This window comes from Chanodichthys erythropterus, chromosome 10 (assembly GCF_024489055.1).
Source record: "Chanodichthys erythropterus isolate Z2021 chromosome 10, ASM2448905v1, whole genome shotgun sequence".
Lineage (NCBI taxonomy): Eukaryota > Metazoa > Chordata > Actinopteri > Cypriniformes > Xenocyprididae > Chanodichthys > Chanodichthys erythropterus.
Window position 1 is genome coordinate 29,611,040 of NC_090230.1, and position 22,838 is coordinate 29,633,877.

Consider the following 22,838-nt stretch of genomic DNA (forward strand, 5'->3'; position numbering starts at 1 on the left):
GTTCATCTTCAATCACCTTATTTTACATGATCTAAATCAGAGTTTTCAATCTTTCAGACCCCAAAATATCATCATGTATAAAGACCGAATGTACGATACATTAAAGGATTAGTTCACTTTCAAATTAAAATTTCCTGATAATTTACTCACCTCCATGTCATCCAAGATCATGTCTTTCTTTCTTCAGTCGAAAAGAAATTAAGGTTTTTGATGAATTTGAAGGTCCAAATGTCAGTTTCAGTGCAGCTTCAAAGAGCTCTACATGATCCCAGACGAGGAATAAGAGTCTCATCTAGAGAAACCATCGGACATTTACTAAAATAAATAAATAAATAAATTATATACGTTTTAACCATAAATGCTCATCTTGAACTAGCGCTCTTCTTCTTCTCTATTGGAATTCCGGCAGTGTAGAGACTCCTAAGTGTATTGCTGCCCTCCACAGGTCAAAGTTTGAATTAAATTGTCATATTCAATATGCTAGTGCAAGTATATAACGATTAGTTCAAACTTTGACCTTGTCTACACTGCCGGAATTCTAATAGAGAAGAAGAAGAAGAGAGCTAGTTCAGGTTGAGCATTTATGGTTAAAATATATAAATTTTTTAATTTTGTTTAGAAAATGTCCGATGGTTTCTCTAGATGAGACTCTTATTCCTCGTCTGGGATCATGTAGAGCTCTTTGAAGCTGCACTGAAACTGACATTTGGAACCCGTTGAACCCCAGTGAAGTCCACTATATGGAGAAAATCCTGGAACGTTTTCCTCAAAAACCTTAATTTCTTTTCCACTGAAGAAAAAAAAAGACATGAACATCTTGAATGACATGGAGGAGATTAAATTATCAGGAAATATTCATTTGAAAGTGAAATTTTCCCTCACTTTAATGCTGTACTGTTTATTTAAATACATTTATTTATTTTTGTCCAATCTTACATTTTCTCTTTCCACGGAGGCCCCAGTTTGAAAACCCCTGGTCAAACACAGATCTGAGAACAGCAGATGATAAATAACATGTGGTCGGATTATTACAGATGTAAACAACTAACTAGTGGCAATATTACTACATGAGCGATAATTAAAACACATACATTAGATGGAATGAACAGCAGCGGATCAGACAAATATGAATAGAGGTCATTAATATTCACACACACAAAACTGATGCAAAAAAAGAGAAGTGAAAGGCAGCGGATGTAAAAATACGTTTTCCAGTACAAACATTCTTAAATCAAGATACATTTACTTGAGAAGCAAAATGACATAAGACGACTTGTTTTATGAAAAATGCATCCAAATGAATTGAGTTTATGCTTAAAATAACAGAAAAATAAAATAAAAATTCCCTTTGAAGTTTAAGTTTATCACTACTATTTTGCTCATTTTAAAAAATTCTGTCACAAACTCAAAATTTAATTTATTTTAAAAATGCTATTTATCTTAAAAATGATTCTTACTTCTATAGTATAAAATTATGTATTTTTGTCCGTTGACTGACAAGTGGCTGCAGTGCGCTTGCAGAGAGGCTCCGCCCACACTGTGTGTGTATGTACATCTGGAGCTGAACTGAATTTCATACCAATTTTGTGATGGGTTGTTATGTGGTGTGGGAGTAACTGTATCTTTATTTTGTTCACAAATACTGAGGAAGATCATTTTTCGCAGTGCATAAGAACGAAGCGTCTTGTGTCTGTGGTTTGAGCAGACGTCTCTTCAGCGTCCTGATGTTCACGCGTGACGCTGCTACACCACGCTGCTCTTCTGCAGCTCCTCCAGCAGAGCTGTGGATGAAAACAACAAAACAGCTTCAAAGCAAGAACCGCACTGTATTTCCCTCACGAGCAGCAGAGGAAGAGCAGGACTGACCGCTGATGATTTCATCTTTGGCTTTCTGCAGCTCTTTGCGCATCTCCTCCAGGATTTCCTGTTATCACACACACATGATGCTTTAGTGAGTCAGTCTGTTCAGAAGAGAAACGAGTCGGTGTGTGACGGAGATGCTGACCTGTTTGAATTTCTCCAGATCTGAAGAGTCTCTGGATCCGGTGTCTGCTCCGGTGCTGCTGCTGGGCCTCGTCCTGAAAGAGCCACAGACACACTTTAGCGCTCACGAGCACAGAACCCATAGAACCAGACAGAACCCACAAGAACCCATAGAACCAGACAGAACCCACAGAAACACACAAGAACCAGACAGAACCCATAGAAACATGCAAGAACCCACAGAACCAGACAGAACCCACAGAAACATGCAAGAACCCATAGAACCAACAGAAACACACAAGAACCCACAGAAACATGCAAGAACCCACAGAACCAGACAAAACCCACAGAAACAAACAGAACCCACAGAAACAAACAGAACCCACAGAAACACACAAGAACCAGACAGAACCCACAGAACCCTCAGAAACACACAGAACCCACAGAAACAAACAGAACCCTCAGAAACACACAAGAACCAGACAGAACCCACAGAAACATGCAAGAACCCACAGAAACATGCAAGAACCCACAGAATCAGACAGAACCCTCAGAACCACACAGAACCCACGGAAACATGCATGAACCCACAGAAACAAACAAGAACCCACAGAACCAGACAGAACCCGTAGAAACACACAGAACCCACAGAACCAGACAGAACCCACAGAAACACACAAGAACCCATAGAACCAGACAGAACCCACAGAAACACACAAGAACCCATAGAACCAGACAGAACCCACAGAAACACACAAGAACCCATAGAACCAGACAGAACCCACAGAACCAGACAGAACCCACAGAACCAGACAGAACCCACAGAAACATGCAAGAACCCACAGAACCAGACAAAACCCACAGAAACAAACAGAACCCACAGAAACAAACAGAACCCACAGAAACACACAAGAACCAGACAGAACCCACAGAACCCTCAGAAACACACAGAACCCACAGAAACAAACAGAACCCTCAGAAACACACAAGAACCAGACAGAACCCACAGAAACATGCAAGAACCCACAGAAACATGCAAGAACCCACAGAACCAGACAGAACCCTCAGAACCACACAGAACCCACGGAAACATGCATGAACCCACAGAAACAAACAAGAACCCACAGAACCAGACAGAACCCATAGAAACACACAGAACCCACAGAACCAGACAGAACCCACAGAAACACACAAGAACCCATAGAACCAGACAGAACCCACAGAAACACACAAGAACCCATAGAACCAGACAGAACCCACAGAACCACACAGAACCCACAGAAACACAGAACCCACAGAAACATGCAAGAACCCACAGAACCAGACAGAACCCACAGAAACAAACAGAACCCACAGAAACATGCAAGAACCCACAGAACCAGACAGAACCCACAGAAACAAACAGAACCCTCAGAAACCCACAAGAACCCAAAGAAACATGCAAGAACCCACAGAACCAGACAGAACCCACAGAAACATGCAAGAACCCACAGAACCAGACAGAACCCTCAGAAACACACAGAACCCACAGAAACATGCAAGAACCCTCAGAAACATGCAAGAACCCACAGAACCAGACAGAACCCTCAGAAACCCACAGAACCCTCAGAAACCCACAAGAACCCACAGAAACATGCAAGAACCCTCAGAAACCCACAGAACCCTCAGAAACCCACAGAACCCTCAGAAACCCACAAGAACCCACAGAAACATGCAAGAACCCACAGAACCAGACAGAACCCACAGAACCACACAGAACCCACAGAAACATGCAAGAACCCTCAGAAACACACAGAACCCACAGAACCAAACAGAACCCACAGAAACACACAAGAACCCACAGAACCAGACAGAACCACACAGAACCCACAGAAACATGCAAGAACCCTCAGAAACACACAGAACCCTTAGAAACCCACAAGAACCCACAGAAACATGCAAGAACCCACAGAAACATGCAAGAACCCACAGAACCAGACAGAACCCACAGAAACACACAAGAACCCACAGAAACACACAAGAACCCACAGAAACATGCAAGAACCCATAGAACCAGACAGAACCCACAGAAACACACAGAACCCACAGAAACACACAAGAACCCACAGAAACACACAAGAACCCACAGAAACACACAGAACCCACAGAAACACACAGAACCCACAGAACCAAACAGAACCCACAGAAACACACAAGAACCCACAGAACCAGACAGAACCACACAGAACCCACAGAAACATGCAAGAACCCTCAGAAACACACAGAACCCTTAGAAACCCACAAGAACCCACAGAAACATGCAAGAACCCACAGAAACACGCAAGAACCCACAGAAACATGCAAGAACCCACAGAACCAGACAGAACCCACAGAAACATGCAAGAACCCACAGAACCAGACAGAACCCACAGAAACACACAGAACACTCAGAACCAGACAGACTGAAGCATGGAATACCTGCTCAATGGAGCCGTGGTTGCCGGAGAAACTGGGCTCTTCTCCTGGGTCTTTGGCGCTGAGTTCACCCTGATTAAACCAGTGTGCTTATCGTTAACTAAATCTACTACAAACATTTTTGTTAAGTTGAAATGAAATAAAACATAAATATTAAATAAAAAAACAAATAAAATAAAATACAAAATAAAATAAAAAATATTTTTAAAAACAAAAACCAATACAAATGACAAAAGCACATAACAAAATAACTAAAAATAAAATGAAAATTGAAAATGTAAAAATAAAAAAGGCGCGACTGTACCGTGAAATGGACGACGGTTTCTCCCAAGGCTTCTTCACCACGTCTGCTTTATCTGAATGGGAAACATGAAGCACATTTGAGGTCACGACGTGAAGTGAACCGTTCTCTGTAAACAGGAAGTGTGGTGAGATGATGAAGTGATTTTCTCACCTGCAGATCTGGAGTCGTTGCTCACAGAATCAGCCTGAAAACAGAAAGCGCAACAGAAATCAGAGTCGCCCTCACACACAGATCAGTCCTAAAACACAAACACACTTACGCTCGCGTCTTCCTTCTTCACCGCTGGAGTGTCAGCAACCTTTCTTCTGTAACACAGAGATGAAGATCTCTCAGAAAGGCTGAAGACTGATGGATGTGACTCATGAGCCGCTTTATTCACAGTCACTCTCTGAATCCGTGATTTCAGAATGACTCGCCTCTGAACGCACACACCTAGCTGACAAAAACATGATCTACGAGCCTTCTGATAACGTTCCCATTAAGTTATGAAAACTATAGATTTCTCTGAATGTTCAAAGTGTCCAGTTTTTTAAATATCTTCTTTTTAAACGTTTTCTTGGTTATGTGAACGTTAAGGAAACATTCCTGGCTCGTTTATTCAGAAGGCGGGACTCATTCCGCTATATCGTGCGATGCACTTTCTCTTAATCATAGTAATGAGAGTACCGTCTTTGTGTCTAAATTAAGTCTTTGGTAAAGAACTAATTATGATTTGACTTTTTTTAACTTTAGTTAGTGTGTAATGTTGCTGTTTGATCATAAACAACATCTGTGAAGTTACGACACTCAAAGTTCAATGCAAAGAGAGATATTTTCTTTTAAAGAAATCACAACAAATGGCTGGTACGAGCTTCTTCCCAGATTTGTGACATCACAAACCCTAAAATTTACATAAACCCCGCCCCCGAGAACACACAACAAAGGGGGCGGGGCCATGTTGGGCTGCTTTAGAGAAGAGGAAGAGTTGTTGTAGTCGAGTGTTGTTGACATGCCGTCATTTTACGCCGGACTGCTTCACAAACGAGGATCAATTCAACACAAAAGATGAACATGACGGCACATGCTAGTGGATGAGTTGAATCAACTCCACAGCAACTACATCAATTTATCCACTAACCATTCAGAAACGTCTAAAAGTTGTAACTTCTTCCTGAGTCTCTCCATCAGTGTCGACTCCGGTTTGAACAATGTAAGGATGAACACTTTCCTCATTTTGGCTGCGTGAGATTCTCCAGCTTTGTTGTTGTTGAGCTGTTAAAGCTCCGCCCTCTTCTGGAGCAGCAGCTCATTTGCATTTAAAGGGACACACACAAAAACGGCGTGTTTTTGCTCACACCCAAATAGGGGCAAATTTGACAAGCTATTATAAATGATCTGTGGGGGATTTTGAGCTGAAACTTCACACACACATTCTGGAGACACCAGAGACTGATATTACATCTTGTAAAGGACATGATAGTTCCCCTTTAACAAAATGTATGCTGTAGTATTCCAGAGCAAACATCATATAAATGTGGATTTAACTCACCTTCGAGCGAGAATGGCGCTCATTTCTCCCATCAGTCCTCCTCCACCTCCTCCTCCACCTCCTCCACTGCTACCTCCTCCTCCTCCTCCTCCTCCTGCGCTGGCGCTCGCCGCAGGAGCCGGCGCTCCACTTTCCTCCTGCACATCCAGAGAAGAACCATGAGTGTTCCTCAACACTCATTGTACACAACAATATTCGGGTGAATTTCAGTCTGACTGACCTTGGCCACTTTGCGTAGTTTAGCTGCGGCGAGTGCTGCGGCCAGACCTCCATCTCCTCCTCCTCCCCCTCCTCCTCCTCCTCCTCCTCCACCAGAGGGCGGGGGCGGTGGTGGGGGCGGAGCTCCTCCTCCTGAAGGAGGTGGTGGTGGGGGCGGCGGCGGGGGTCCTGGAGCAGGTGGAGGTCCAGGGGGAGGAGGAGGAGCAGCAGAGGCCGGAGCGGGAGGAGGAACAGGGGGCGGGGCTGGAGCGGCAGACGCCCGTCTCTCTCTTTCCATTCGCTCCTGCTCCTGTCTCTCTCGCTCTTGCTGCTCCTGCCTGAACAGAAACACAAGTTACGCTACTGACATCCACATGAAACCCATTTCAAATATGAATTAATGAATGCACAAATAAATCAATAAAATTAATTAATTAATTACTGCACAAAAAATTTACAGATCCACAGATAAATAAAATTAATTAATTACTTCACAAATAAAATAAATAAATTAGTAAATACATGAATAAATACAGTAATTAATGCACAAATAATTAATAATTACAATAGATTAATTAATTAATTAATGCATAAATAAAAAATGCACAAATAAATTAATAAATGCACAAATAAATAAAATACAAAAATAAATATATGCACAAATAAACAAACTAAATAATTAAATAAATAATTTAATGCACAAATAAATGAATAAAATCAATTCATTAATAAATGCACAAATAAATAAAATTAATTAATCAATTAATGCACAAATAAATTAATAAATGCTTCACATTCCAGAAGTGATATAAAGGGCATTCCATCTCAGAGTATAAATATAAATGAATTAATGCACAAATAAAATGTATTAATTAATAAATGCACAAATAAAATAAATAAATTAGTAAATAAATAAATGCATTACTTAATGCACAAATAATAAATTAACTAAATTAATAAATGCACAAATAAACAAAAATATATTAATAAATTTGTTAATAAATAAATTACTTAATGCAAAAATAATTTAATAAATGCAAAAATTAATTAAATAAAATAAATTAATAAATGCAAATATATAAATAAAAATTTCAGAGGGCCAAACAAATACAATAATCAAAATATATAAATAGATATAAAAATTATATTAATAAACAAAAAATATACATTATATTATATTTTCTCAGAGGGACATTCTCAGATGGAATACCCATTATATTACTTCTGTAATGGGACGTATTTCAGAGTGAAACAGGATGTTCAATGAGAAATAAATGTGGGCGGGACTTGATTTCATTGGTTGCTGAAAAAGAGGGACTGATGACATCAGCTGGGGAGGAAAGTTGTTACATTCTGATGTCATATTGATTTGCGTAGAATAACATCACTGATGACGAATCGCTAACGATAAGTGAAGTGAATCCGGACTGATTTGGACTGCTGTGCAGGTCTGATCTAATGATGAAGATGATGATGTTCATACCTCCTCCTCTGCTCTAACTCCTCAGCGCTCGGGCCGTTCTGAGGCGGTCGAGGAGAAGGAGGACACGCACCTGTACGACAGAAACCAAATCACACCGATCAGACAGAACTCTAAACATACAGGTAATGTGAGATAGTAATAATTCCTGATCATCTGACCCGTGTCCGCGTGACCGCTGAGCACGTCGAGCGCGTGCATCATGCCGCTGGCGAACAGAGCCGCGTCGTCCTTACTGCCGAAGTTCAGACCCCACACCTGCCGCGCGTCCCGCCACTGGTGAAACGTGGGAGTCGCCTGGTTGTATTTGATCCCGCGGACCAGAGGACAGTTAATGACCACCTGCACGGATGAACAAACCAATGGGTTTGTGTTTGTTTGTGGTGGTGTGCAGAAGACTGCAACGCATCAGCAAACTGACAAGATTTACAGGAAATGAAAGACAATTCAGAAGCTGTGAGACCGAAACGTCTCTGAGAAAACCACAGAGATCTGCGGCACACAACACGGCACTTTCCCATGATGCCCAGCACGGACGTTAAGAGCGATGAGTGCGTTAACACGCCATACATGACGATCTTCACTGTAAAACTGAACATACAGTATCTGCAGACACAATCTCTGTGACTTCCTCCTTCCTCATGCTGTGGCTTCACACACACGCTGAACTTCCCATGATTGTCTAAAGCCGTCTCACACGTTTAATGCACTTTTATCTGTTTTTACTTGAATTTATGAGTTACCTGTTGATCCGCCTGCTGTTTGCGTCCCACCACCCTGAAGCTGTTGTTACTGGGGTTCTGGAAGATGTGGATCCGGCTGACGGCCTGAGCGCCGGAACCGGCCGGTAACCAGCGCTTACTGCCGTCATCGTACATCATGACGGTGGCCCGCGCCTGACAGATACTTTGTTCACTGGCAAACACAACAGGACTTGACGTTAAAATCACTTCAGAAACTGTGCTTCTTACATTAAAACATGAACTGGCTCTATTCCAGCTGATAGGGAACATTCTCAGAGCGTTCTGGCAACGTTATGAACAAACGTTCTTTTGGTAACGTTAACAGAACGTTTATTCAGAGTTATCTGGTTAAAATTGTTACTACTTGTTTCAGAACGTTCAGAGAATATTCAAAAGTAACGTTCACATAACGTGTTTCTAAGAACATTCAGAAATAATGTTTTCATAACTGAGCCATCTCATGCATGAATTATGATAACCTCAGGCAGGGTTTTTTTCTTATGTGTTTTTATTGCTCTTGGGGCATGAAAGCAAGATTTGAGATGTCGTGTTTTTTTTTTTTGTTTTTTTTTTTTACACATATTCTTCAAAGAGGTTTCCAGATGTCCACTTGAGTAGACGGCATGCGTTTATGGTTTAGAGATACTGTATTAAACATAATACAGTAATAACACAGCAATATTGTGTGTATTTAATAATAACCATTCAATAAAATTGTATAAAATCATGTGAAAACTATAAAACATATACAAAAAACTGAACTTCATACAAGTTGAATTTCACCTCCTCATGCTCTGATATCAGCGATCTCTACAGCCTGTCAAGGTAAAACTGTGGAAACCCAATTCAGATGCTCCTCCAGTGTACCGGAATATGTCAATTTATCCTTATTAGCTGATAATTGTGATTATGTTCAAGATGGGCACATTTCTAACAGCTCTCCTCTGAGAAAATCTAGCGATCAGGTGTTTTCAATCTCAGAAATGAGCAGTGTTGGGGGTAATGCATTACAAACAACATGCATTACGTAATCAGATTACTTTTTGGTGTTACAAGTAACGCATTACAAGCAACAAGCATTACGTAATCAGGTTACTTTATGATGTTACATGTAAAAGTATTGCATTAAAAGTAATGTGCATTATGTAATCAGTTTACTTTTTGATGTTACATGAAAAGTAACACTACAAGCAACATGCATTATGTAATTAGGTTACTTTTTGATGTTACATGTAAAAGTAACGCATTACAAACAAAGTGCTACGTTATCAGATTACTTTTTAATGTAACAAGTAACACATTACAAGTAACATGCATTACGTAATCAGATTACTTTTTGATGTTACAAGTAACACATTACAAGTAACAAGCATTACGTAATCAGATTACTTTTTGATGTTACATGTAACGCATTACAAGTAACATGCATTACGTAATTAGATTACTTTTTGATGTTACAAATAATGCATTATAAGCAACAAGCATTACGTAATCAGTTTTTTTGATGTTACAAACAACACATTACAAGTAACATGCATTACGTAATGAGATTACTTTTTGATGTTACAAGTAACGCATTACAAGTAACATGCATTACGTAATGAGATTACTTTTTGATGTTACAAGTAACGCATTACAAGTAACATGCATTACGTAATGAGATTACTTTTTGATGTTACAAGTAACGCATTACAAGCAACAAGCATTACATAATCAGGTTACTTTATGATGTTACATGTAAAAGTAATGCATTAAAAGTAATGTGCATTACGTAATCAGATTACTTTTTGATGTTACAAGTAACGCATTACAAGTAACAAGCATTACTTAATCAAATAAATTTTTTTGATCTAACAAGTAAAGCAATCCAGTAAAAGTAATGTGCATTACATAACAGATAAATCGCCATATGTATCTCTAAAATAGTTCACTGTAAAGCATTATATAGTGTGAAAGCTTACATTCATCTGCACAGTCTTGCAGAGCCGAAGCACAACCAAAACAATGTTTTTCTGAAAAATGCATGCAGATTTTTTAGGGCCAAAAGTTACATTGTGTACCTTTAAAATACCATTGCATTTTAAAATATTTCACAACCCAACTGTTGTTGGGCAGAAGAGACTTCTTTCAAAAAACATTTTAAATCTTTATTCCAAACTTTTGATTGGTGTGTGTATATATAGTTCAAGGTACATTTACTATGTATGTGTGTGTGTGTGTGTGTGTGTGTGTGTGTGTGTGTGTGTGTGTGTGTGTGTGTGTGTGTGTGTGTGTGTGTGTGTGTGTGTGTGTGTGTGTGTGTGTGAGAGAGTGTCAGTATTCAGTAGGATGTGGGAAACCTTGTCTGTCCTCCTGTGCAACACTCTCAGTTAAACATCATGACACAATATTTGACTTCCGTTCATATTCTCTCTTAAAATAAAGGTTCTAAAAGTGAGTTTTCAAAGCAATTCCATAGAAGAACCATTTTTGGTTCCCCAAAGAACCTTTCAGTGATCAGTCCTTAAAAGAACCATTTAATCTAAGTCTGAAGAACATCTTAAAAATGTAAAGAACCTTTTTCCAATATAAAGAACCTTTTGTGCTTCCATGGATGGAACCATTAATGCCAGTAAAGAACCTTTAAGACATTCAGGCGTTCAGCGTGTTTGATTCTTGGTAACCAAAGCTGTTGTAACCAAACCAGCAAAACACCAGCTGATTCAAACACACTGACGCTCAAACATGAAGAGACATGACATTACCACTCTTAAAAATAAAGCAGCTTTATTGACATTTATGGTTCCTTGAAGAACTTTTAACATCCACAGAATCTTTCCATTGCACAAAAGGTTCTTTACAGTGGAAAAAGATTCTATACATATTATTAAAATGCTCTTTAAACTAAGAAAAATAATTCTTTAATAGAATTAAATCACTGAAAAGTTCTTTGGAGAAGTTCTACTATGGAATCACTGCAAAATAATGCAGTAATTATTTGTGTATATATACTTATTTTTCAGAGTAAGACCCTGCAGTGCTGCAAGTCATGCTAGTGTTTCGGGGTCAGTGCGTGAGTTATGAAGAGCGCAGTCACTCTAAACGTGTTCAGAAGCGGATGTGAGAGCAATAAGACATGGCAAGAGGAAGCAGAAGAACAGAAGTGCAGCTTAATCGAGGGTTAGATGTGTTATTGACCTGACGCTAATATGAGAACACAAAAATATAACAGATTATATTTAATCACACTGAAGAGAAAGAGAGAAACGAGCCGGAATGCACGTGATAAACCATATCAGAGTCACTAAATACTCATGTTCCTTCTGTTTCATACGGTTTCTCTTGAATACATGAAGCTGTGCCTCGGATTATTTAAGTTCATGTAAACGAAATGAATGTTGTCTGCTCTGTTGACAGATCATCTGTGAGATCAGAGAGCAGCAGTAACTCTAGATCAGTGTAAAGGTAAAAGAGAAGCATCTGAATATCCGACAGTGAACCACAGACTCAAACGATTCAATAATCATGAATAATCTGATCTTATGAAAAAAACAAGAGATTCAGACCACAGTCACATTTGATCAACAGGATCAAACACACACATGCACAAACTCACACAGACACAGACACAAGTGAAAAACTAGAGGTTTTTCGCATTTCGTGGAAAGAAAGCATTACTGCATACAGAAGGCCTTAAAAGATCTGCTTATTTTTCGACTCTCTTAGAAGAAAACAAACACAACCCTAGGTATTTATTTGATACAGAAGCTGATGTTTCCAAAAAGCACAGCAGTAGTGACTTTATGAACTTCTGTACTTGCAAGATTGATAATAGTAAAGAGAAAATTATAACCATGCAACCGTCTACTACAGTATCGTGTCAGACAGTGCATTGTAGTGTCCCTGAGGAAAAATTTATTTCATTTACTGCTTTAGGAGAGGAAGAATTGTCTAAACTTGTTAAATCATCAAAATCAACAACACTAAGCTATTGAAAGAGATGCTTCCGGAAGTCATAGATCCTCTTCTTAATATCGTTAATTCATCTTTATCACTAGGATACGTACCAAAAACCTTTAAGCTGGCTATTATTAAACCTCTTATTAAAAAAACACAACTTGATCCTAGAGAATTAGTCAATTATAGGCCAATCGCTTTTCTGTCAAAAATACTAGAAAAGGCAGTTTCATCACAACTATGTTCCTTTTTAGAAAGAAATAATGAGGATTTCCAGTCAGGATTTAGACCGTACCATAGTACTGAGACTGCTCTCATCAGAGTTACTAATGATTTGCTCTTATCATCAGATCGTGGTTGTATCTCTCTATTAATGTTACTGGATCTTAGTGCTGCATTTGACACTATCGATCACAATATTCTCTTAAATAGACTCGAAAACTAAGTGGAATTACATTGGCATGGTTCGAATCATACTTATCTGACCGTTATCAGTTTCTAATAGTAAACGATGAGATGTCATATCGATCACAGGTTAAATATGGGGTACCGCAAGGCTCAGTACTAGGACCGTTGCTTTTCACTCTGTACATGCTGCCCTCGGGAGATATCATTAGGAAGCATGGCGTTAGTTTTCACTGTTACACTGATGATACTATATTTCTTCGCGCCCTGACGAAACTTAACTTAATAATTTTAATTCTAATTCTAATTATTGGACCAAAAACTCCCGCACATGCTTTTCCCAATACATTATTATATATATATACAAAACATAGATACTTCTCGGTCCTTTATGTCAGTGATTATCACATATGAGAGTGTGTGTGTGTGTGTGTGTGTGTGTGTGTGTGTGTGTGTGTGTGTGTGTGTGTGTGTGTGTGAGAGTTCATTCTGAAGGAATCATTCAGTCCTGCAGGAGAATCTCATTGTAAACCTGCTGAAGAAACTCAAAGCACTGAACTTCAGAATCATCGTTGACAGATTCAGACATAAACTAGCAGGAAGAGCATTAACTAGTTCACTCGAGTGTGAGTTTGAGCTGCTTCACTTCCTCAGTGATGGAGAATGAAGCAGGAAGCAGATGAAACTCAAACCGTGACAGAAATTAAATGGTTCAAAGGCGTTTAAAGAGAATTCGAATTAACAGGGAACGTTCTGGCAAGGTTCTCTCAAAGTTATGAACAAACGTTCTTCCAGTAACGTTCATAGAACGTTTCTGGTCTGTAACAATGCTTGCACAAATGCATTATTTATACATCAGTCATAGAACCTTTTTACCTGAAACGTTGAGAAATAATGTAGTTCGAGACGAGTTAGTACTTGAACATTTCACAGAACATTGAGAAATAATGTTTCATAACTGCAGTGAACACACATGACATCACTAAAATACATGTTTATATTTCTGTCCCATCAAGTTTCATAGATTGTAAACTGATGATGGTGAACTGAACTCAACTGAATGATGCTGACCTGACAGATTCTTGAGTTTTAATGAAATAATACAAAACGACAGTAGAAAAGTTTGAGTCAGAGACATTAGCAGTCTTTAAAATGAAAGAGTAGTTCATGAACCGTTCAGTTGATGAAAATGGCTCAATAACAGCTCATATTTACACTAAACACAGCAGATGCATTACAGTCTGTTGATTTAATCAAATTAAACTCACCTCATTATCGATGGAGATCGATCTCACGCGCACTGCTGAGCGACTGAACATCCGCTGAACATCAAACAGTTTCCTGGTTTCAAAGAGGGAAACAGAAATCAAACACTGAACGAGCCGCTCGAGATCTGAGGGGAAACATATGAATGACTGATTAAATAAAGAAGTTCAGTCCTGCTCCTGAACTTCTCATGTCTGGCTTATTAAACACACACACACACCTGTCGTTATCAGAGATGATTGACAGGCGCTCTGTGAGATGATTGACAGTCAGAGATCAATGAGTATGAGTTTCTGCTGCATGAATGATCAGTTATCGGTCATCAACTCTTCAAATGACTAGATTATGATGGTGATTTACTCGTGAGCTCTTTGCTGAACTCTAGTGGATGTTTTGTGTCCAACATTTATAAATGTCTTCGAGGACTGAGTAATTAAACGCATGTCAGTCTCTTCAATCACAGTTCAGTGAATTGATGACTTTATTTCTATTAAATTGTAGTTCATTCCACAGATCTGGTGCACAGTCATCTTGAACAAAAATGCATTTTTCCACAATTTTTTTATTTTTTTTTATGCAAATTGTTTAATATCCAAGGTACACATTTCTACAGTTAATTCTCATATTGTATTTTCAGAAAGTTTTGGAATATTTTTCCTCTTCCTAAATTTGTCACTACCGAAACACAATAATAAATCATTTAATAAGAAGGGTCACATTGAGATATTAAGATTTTGTTTACATCTACCTTGGAAGAACAGTTTTTGCTGTTTTTTAAAACCAATAAAATCAATAACAATTACAGTTTTAACAATATTTCAGGTGTAATTTATGAGATTTGTTGTATTTTGAATCCTTTGTAAAAGTCATAAATTTTATCAAACTGATTTCAAAGTGAAGGATTCATTAGTTTGATCCAAACACTATAGTAACATCTTAGCTGATTTTTGACAAAATATCCCATGTGACGTCACAGTTTTGGTAGTGACAGTGATGTGTTGGTAGTGACACATCACATGACACGATTTGCATTACTGTACTAAAATTTTGTTTGTTTCCCCCAAATAAAGGATTGTGTTCCCCTTTGTCACTACCGAAACTTCACCACATGTTTTGGTAGTGACAATTTTCGACACTTTTGAGCCTAACTCAAAGATGATGATCAGCACATGGTTATCTAACACAGTTCTGAACAGTTTTACACACATAAAAACTAAATTTTATGGAATAACACCCACAATAGTTTGCTTAATTGCAGAAAAAAAGGTGTTTGTTAGTGACGTTTCTTAAAGCTCCACACAGATTTTCAGACTTTTGAACACATTTAACTCAGAATGATGATCTATCTGCTGTGAAAGGCTGATCAGAAATGCAGAAGTGTGTTAAAATCAGTCTCAGACAATGGACTCAAACACACACTGTTTCGGTAGTGACATGAACATGAGGGACACGTTTCAAAAAAATCAAAATTTTTAAAAACAACAAGTGAAAAAAATATTTCAAAACAGGTCATTCGGTACAACGGCTATAAAACATTGAAAATGTTGTAATGTTTAAAAACTTGTACTAAATATAAAATGTTTGAGAGTGCGTAAAAAGATTGTGGAATACTTAAAAACAATGTTCCTCAACGTCAAATTGTGTCAATGACATCACTAAATAGGCCCAGGAATACTTCCAGAAACCACTGTCGGTGAACACAATCCGCCGCGCCATCTGCAGATGCCAACTAAAGCTCTATCATGCAAAAAGGAAGCCATGTGTGAACATGATCCAGAAGCGCCGTCGTGTCCTGTGGGCCAAAGCTTATTTAAAATGCACTTGCTAGCTAGCTAGATATCAGCCTGTTAGCATTGTTTGAAAACATCGTCATTCGGTATAACCGAAATGTCATTCAATAAAACCGAAATTTCGGTTAAAACGAATGACTTTTTTGGTGACAAATTTTGTAAAAAATGACAAAAGCAGTGTTAATTGTTTATAAAAAACACATAATCTCAGTGTTAACACTTAATAAAACTTCAAAATTAATTATATCTCCTTTATGTTTTTTGTTTACACTTTTAAAAACCTTATTCAAATACAGCAGGGAGAAACAGACACTGGAACGGTTGTGGGCGTGTCCTCTGCTCGGCTCATTTGCATACGGTGACATAACAGCACTGAGTGATGTCGTCAGTCTAAAGTTATAAAGGCATTAGAATGAATGTAAAGATGATTTTCTCTTTGCATTTAAATAAAAGCTGTTGAATGAAATTGAGTGTTTTACAGGGAAATTCAAAACTAGTCGTGGTGTTTGGTTCACTTTACCTCTAGTGTAACTTTAACCCTATCCAAATGAGTTCTGCTGTTAAAATCACAGCAATCAGTGTGATGCAAACATATAAAGTGATCTAAATGCACCGTATGGAGAGATTGTGGAGTATAAAGCGAGCTTCGGCAGACGGCCGTGTGTCTTCTGTCCAGCGGGTGTGGTTCGCATTACAAACAGAGACATTTACCAGTCAAACACTGTGTTCTTCTTCATGTCTAAACAGGCCAGCGCTCAAAGAAACATGCAAATGAGTGTGTGCGGACTGTTTCTCAGTGTGTGCTCTCCGTCCACCGGAGCGTCTGACGCGGCACATTTGCATACAGTTACGGTGAGACGGTCCTCATCAGGAGACTAGTGTCATCACACTTTACACAATAAGGTTAATGCATTAACTGACATTAACTACACTGAAAAAAACTATTTTTACCAAAGCTACCAGGATGCCTTAAAATTCTGAGTTCAGTGAAATTAAAAATGTGAGTTATTACAATGAAGGCGATTGAAAAACTGAAAATATTGTGTTATCTACATTCATCATTATCGGAGTTGATTTGACAAAAAAAAAATGTTGTGACAACAAATCATGAAAATATTTTTTTTAATTTTATTTTTTATTCATCTTTGTTAATGTTCATTGTTAGTTCAGCTCAGGTCCATTAAATTTGAACCGATATAAATTTTGATTTTAGAAATGTATTAGTATATGTTTAATTTAATACTCAGTAAATTATTTTATTTTCATGTTAACTAATGTTAACAAATGAAACCCTTTTTGTATAATTTTTATATTTTGAATTATTTTTGATTTTTATAATTTCCATTTGTATTTTAGTTCAATTTTTATAGATTTTTTTAAGTCACTTTTTATTACTTTTATTAATTTTTGTAAAGCGACTCTAAGGTTGGTATTTGGTTGTGTGTTTTAATCATTTTTTATTTGATTATTAATTTTAATATCAACATTAATTAATAACGAGCAACACATTTGTTACAGTATTTATTCATCTTTGTTACTTAATTAATAAAAATACAGAATACGTCCATTAAATCATATTAACAGATACAAGTTTTGAGCTTAGAAATCTATTAATAAAAGTTTAAATTAACTTATAAATACTTCAAAATAGTTTTATTTTCATGCAGGTAAGTAATGTTAACAAATGGAACCCTTTCTTTATAGTTTTTATTAATATTTTGAATTTGTTTATATTTTCCGGTTTAGTTAAATTTGTATTGATTTTTAATCAATTTTTGTAAAGCGGCCTTGAGGTCTTGAAATGCGCTTTTATATAAATGAAAAATGTATTATTATTTTGTTGTGTATTGTCATTTATTTATTTGTATTTTTTTATTAATTATTATTTCACTTTGAGTTATTTTAAAGGTAAAAACTAAATGAAAATGAGGCATGTTGCCTTGGCACACTTTTCAACATTTAAATTTTTGTTCAAGTAACACAATTTTCTTCTGTAGTTGAGTATAATAACGTGTGTTCGGCGCAGTTAGACTGACAGATAACTGATGGGAAAGCTTTAGACGAGTCTGAAGAAAAGCACACCTGTCAGGACGAGAGAATCCATTCAGGCTCTTCACCGGGAGGTTAACAGATAGTCAACAGTAAAGGAGGCGATTTGAATTGCCTTTGTCCCAGTTTGGGCGACATAAACCCGACAGACAATCAAGTGGAACGTGAAATAAAAGCAAGATTTTCCTAGCAGTGCGGCGCTCCTGTTAGAGCGGCCGTGCCCTTCAGCCCCACAGCTCCATTTGCATGGCAGGTCCAGTTAAATGAGGAGACCAGATTCTCTCTACCTGGCATGCAAACCAGCGGAGCAGCAGTTAAAGCACAGGTGTGTCCTGCTGCCGGAGCCTCTCTCCAGAGATATGGAAATCATCCGCTCTGAGATTGACTCTCTAGACACCGTACAGCCGTAAGTAGAGGACTTTCCTCTGAACGCAGCGGCTGCAGGAGATCCAGGATGCCGCGCTCGTTCCTGGTGAAGAGGAAGCAGTCGGCGTGCGGCGGATGGCAGTGGAAGGAGTCGGACGCCTGCCTCGCTCCAAGCGCAGGTACTGAACGCTGAAAGAGATCCTACGGGAAAGTTACAAACAAACGTTCTTCTGGTAACGTTAATAGTTAGAGTTATCTGGTCTTTAATAATGTTGTTGGATGTTCATGTAACGTTTTTTCAATGTTTCCACTTGTTTCAGAACGTTCTGAGAACATTCAAAAGTAACGTTTGAAGAATGATGTAATGGAACGTTCACATAACCAAGAAAGAAACATTTTTAAAACATCTTAAATTCTGGACAGTTAGAGAACGATCAGAAAGAAATGTTCTTACAACATATTTTTTGTTAGCTTGACTTTCTTTTCTGAAAAATTAAAGTAAACAGTCCACATTCGTTTTATAGCACTTTATTATTACTGGATGATGAACACTTAATATTTGATGACACTGACACTATCAGACGAGAACAAAACTGAACTGATCTGAATAATGACTCCACTGAGCTGCTTTACAGCTTAATTTGTCTCATATTAGATGAAGTTTGCGTTAATGATTCAGTTATTTTTTTCTGTTTATTACTGTGAAACTATCTGTGTTATATAAAGCGCTATAGAAATAACGCTGACATGACTGAAGTAGTAAAACATGTAAAAAATCCAAATTATCCTATTTTTTTTGTGCTGAAAACCAAAAAAAAAAAAAAAACACTGAGAAAAATATTTTATTTTAGTTAATTAATTTCTTTTTGCTGAAAACCAAGCATAAAAACCTGAGGAAATGTTTTTTTTTTAATTATTATTATTATTTTGTTATTTTTTTGTGCTAAAAAGCACACAAAAAAACCTGGGAAAATTTTTTTATTATTATTTTATTTTGTGCTGAAAATCAAACACAAAAAAAGAGAAAAATATTTTATTTTATAATATTTCAATTATTTTTTTTGTGCTGAAAATCACAAAAAAAAACCTGAGGAAAAAAAAAATATTTTATTTTATTTTATTTTTTTGTGCTGAAAACCAAGCACAAAAACCTGAGGAAATGTTTTTTTTTTTAAATTATTTTATTATATTTTTTATTAATTTATTGCACTAAAAAGCACACCAAAAACCTGAGAAAAAATATTTTATTTTATTTTTTGTGCAGAAAACCAAACAAAAATATTTTAATATTTATTTATTTATTATTATTATTATTTATTAATTTGTGCTGGAAACCAAACAAAAAAACCTGAGAAAAAATATTTTATTTTTTATATATATAAACCAAAAAGCTGAGAAAAAGTCTCCTGAGCAACACTGGAGTGATAATCGGATGATGTGGGATCTTCTGTAGTGATCTAATGAGTGTGTGTGTGTGTTTCAGTAGCTGTACAGACACACAGTGCTGGTCTGGAATCAGTGTCTGAGCGCATCCATAAACACACACCTGCGTCGGCTGCTCTGGAGTGTCGCAGAGAGGATTATGGGATGGAGAGAGTTCAGCCGTCTCAGAGTTCACTTCCTCTTCCTCTTCCTCCTGCGGCGTTAACATCAGCCCCGCTGAACAAGGTGACGACAGCAACGTCAACTACAGATCTTCAGTCTTTATATCACGTTTATATCCCATAATAGATACCCAGCTGAAGCAGAACGTTCTGGCTAGATTCACATAAAGTTATGAACAAACGTTCTTCCAGAAACATTAACAGAACGTTCGTTCAAAGTTAATAATGTTCTCAAAGTGTTGTTCATGGAACGTTTCAGTTGGACGTTCATCTAACGTTGTTTAAATGTTCCGACTTGTTTCAGAACGTTCAGAGAACATTGTGTTTGTACCTGATGTGTTCCTCTGCTCTCAGGTGCGGGAATCCAGCGGCTCGTCCGAGTTCCTGTGTTCGGTGTGTCATAAAGCGTTTCCGCTGCAGCGCATGTTGACGCGTCACCTGAAGTGTCACAGTCTGATAAAGAGACACCCGTGCAGGTACTGCGGGAAGGGCTTCAACGACACCTTCGACCTGAAGAGACACATGAGAACACACACAGGTGAGAACGACTTCCTGCGGGTCAATGAAAGGCTCGTTCACACCAACAATCATAACTATATTAGTTTTGTCGTCTGTCTCTTTAAATGCTCGAGCTCTTTAAAGCAGGATTCTGATTGGCTGTCAGTGTTGTTTATCGTTCACCAGCTGTAAAAAATCATTCTGAAAGTATATCGTTCCTCTGTGTCGTTATCGTTATAGTTGTTCATATAATCCTGACGTGTGCGCAGGTATCCGCCCGTACAGGTGTGATCTGTGTGAGAAGGCCTTCACTCAGCGCTGCTCTCTGGAGTCGCACCTGCGGAAGATCCACGGCGTGCGGCAGCAGTACGCGTACCGTCAGCGGCGCTCCAAGATCTTCGTGTGCGAGGACTGCGGCTTCACCTCCAGCCGGCCGGACGAGTACTTCCTCCACGTGAGGCAGACGCACCCGGGCAGCCCTGCCCTGCGCCGCTACTACCGCAAACACCTGCTGGAGAACCCGTCGCAGCACGGCATCGGCCCCTTCATGCTGTACCCCGCCGCCGCGGGACTCTACATGTGAACACTAACACTGGTGCACTGCTGCGTTAAAATTGATACCCAGCCAACAGGGAACGTTCTGGCAAGGTTCCCTCAACGTTATGAACAAACGTTCTTCCAGTAACATTAATAGAATGTTTGTTTAATAATGTTTTCAAAACAAAAACAAGGAGTGTTTTTACCAGAAATGTTCAGTCGGATGTTCATGTAACGTTTTTTAAATGTTACTTCTTGTTTCAGAACGTTCACAGAACATTCAAAAGTAACGTTCCCGTAATGTCTGAAGAACGGAATGTTCATATAACCAAGAAAAAATGTTTTTTGAAGAGGGCTGGTAGTACTCACACCGTCCCCAACGTCAACAAGGCTTGCCCCAATCGGCCTGATGGGGGCGCTACAGTGGTCAAAAGTACGAAATGGTTCATAACTCTGAAATTTTCAGGTATTTGGGATTTTTTGAAAAACCTACTTTTGCAAACTAGTCCTAGATTTTTGGCCCGAACCAGTGCAGCAAGATTCTCCAGAGTCTGAGTGACAATAGTTATCAAAAAAAAATTAAATTTCGATTCACGGTCTCTAAGGGCCGCCAAAAGACTTGAAGTGGGCGGAGCCATTTTTACTAAAATGGCTATAACTTGTGAACTAAATGAGATATTTTTACTAAACTTGGTACATATTTGTATGGGCTCAATCTTTGGTCACAGTAAAAAAATGGCAGCTTTTGGACACTTGATGGCGCTATAACATGAAAAAAACCTGAAAACAGCTATAACCATTAGTCCGATTGACTTGAAATTTGGCACGGAGTGTCTTTGTCCAAGGTGTCGTGATTGTCTGTGAGGACATTGGCGTATCTCGAAAAACATGTCCGAAAAACATTTTGAGCACCTATTAGACAAGGTTAATGGAGGCTGATTGGAATGAAACTCGATGGGTCTGTTCGACTAAGGTGGCATTAACGAGTTTTACACCTCTGTAATCACGTGGTGTTTCACACATCCACACAATATTCATATAATCTGCTAGATCTCCTCATGCTGAGCAACTTTGCCTCAAGAACCACTGCTGTCAATCAAATTGTTCATTAAATATTCATGATTATGTAAAAAATTACTTTTTGAACTAGTTCTGGGTTTTTAGCCGGATTGGAACCAAACCAGTGCAGGACAATTCACTGGACTCTCCAGATCAATAATTATCAAAACTTTACCCTTTGGGTAGCTATAACAGGATCATTTAGAAAATGGGCGTGGCCAAGTGTTTGCCAAAGCCTGCAAAATTTTATGGAGATCAGACCATAGATGGCGCTATAACTGTTAAAAAGCTTCCTATGGTAAACTGTCTGTATTGGCTTTCACAGCATCTATTATCGAGATGGTTACAGGCTCACTAAATGAAACATTAAACGTTTTTACGCATGTGATTAAAGGCCTTAAAGTGATTGAACCCCGATAATTGCTGCTCGCAGCTACATTCAAAAATGGACATTTCAGAGAATATTTAGAAAGAAGGTTTTCATAACTCAATGGGAACTTCAGCAGAACGTTCTTAGAACATATTTTGTTAGCTGGGTATGACATGCAATATTTTCTTATTTATTTTAGCACTCAAGGAATTAAACATGCAGCATAGATGATGACAATGTAACATACTTTTGTTTTTAATGCTTGTTG

The 22,838-nt window shown here is 38.1% G+C and overlaps 4 protein-coding genes and 1 long non-coding RNA gene across 7 annotated transcripts in view; 1 reads left to right on the forward strand and 4 right to left on the reverse strand.

Annotated features, from left to right (window-relative positions):
- The window catches only part of akt2l (v-akt murine thymoma viral oncogene homolog 2, like), a 13,401-nt gene extending 11,668 nt beyond the window's left edge, over positions 1-1,733 (reverse strand). For 2 of the 3 annotated variants that reach the window (XM_067397280.1, XM_067397279.1), the window contains exon 1: positions 1-581. This exon is cut by the window's left edge and continues 490 nt beyond it. The gene's annotated coding sequence lies outside the window, so the exon portion shown is untranslated. Of the gene's footprint in view, positions 582-936 lie in introns of those variants that run through there. The other variant, XM_067397281.1, reaches the window with a different exon arrangement.
- A 3,010-nt stretch (positions 1,734-4,743) lies between these two features.
- Positions 4,744-6,252, reverse strand: LOC137028472 (uncharacterized). The gene is made up of 4 exons (XR_010896164.1): positions 5,859-6,252; positions 5,001-5,046; positions 4,892-4,925; positions 4,744-4,793 (listed from the first exon to the last, which is right to left on the reverse strand). It is a non-coding gene; the product is annotated as an uncharacterized lncRNA (long non-coding RNA).
- Positions 6,253-6,300: 48 nt separating this feature from the next.
- Positions 6,301-8,825, reverse strand: vaspa (vasodilator stimulated phosphoprotein a). Its single transcript, XM_067397028.1, has 5 exons — positions 8,691-8,825; positions 8,109-8,289; positions 7,951-8,020; positions 6,455-6,805; positions 6,301-6,406 (listed from the first exon to the last, which is right to left on the reverse strand). Exons 1-5 carry the CDS (start codon positions 8,823-8,825, stop codon positions 6,301-6,303), a joined length of 843 nt encoding a protein of 280 aa, XP_067253129.1.
- A 5,474-nt stretch (positions 8,826-14,299) lies between these two features.
- The window catches only part of LOC137028468 (myotonin-protein kinase), a 33,668-nt gene continuing 25,129 nt past the window's right edge, over positions 14,300-22,838 (reverse strand). Inside the window, exons 17-19 of the mRNA XM_067397276.1 lie at positions 20,438-20,616; positions 20,049-20,161; positions 14,300-14,372 (exon numbers count right to left, since the gene is read on the reverse strand). The gene's annotated coding sequence lies outside the window, so the exon portion shown is untranslated. The remainder of the gene's footprint in view (positions 14,373-20,048; positions 20,162-20,437; positions 20,617-22,838) is intronic.
- Positions 14,549-22,826, forward strand: zgc:171929 (uncharacterized protein LOC100124596 homolog). Its single transcript, XM_067397286.1, has 4 exons — positions 14,549-18,681; positions 19,989-20,170; positions 20,461-20,644; positions 20,874-22,826. Exons 1-4 carry the CDS (start codon positions 18,591-18,593, stop codon positions 21,185-21,187), a joined length of 771 nt encoding a protein of 256 aa, XP_067253387.1. The 5' UTR covers positions 14,549-18,590; the 3' UTR covers positions 21,188-22,826.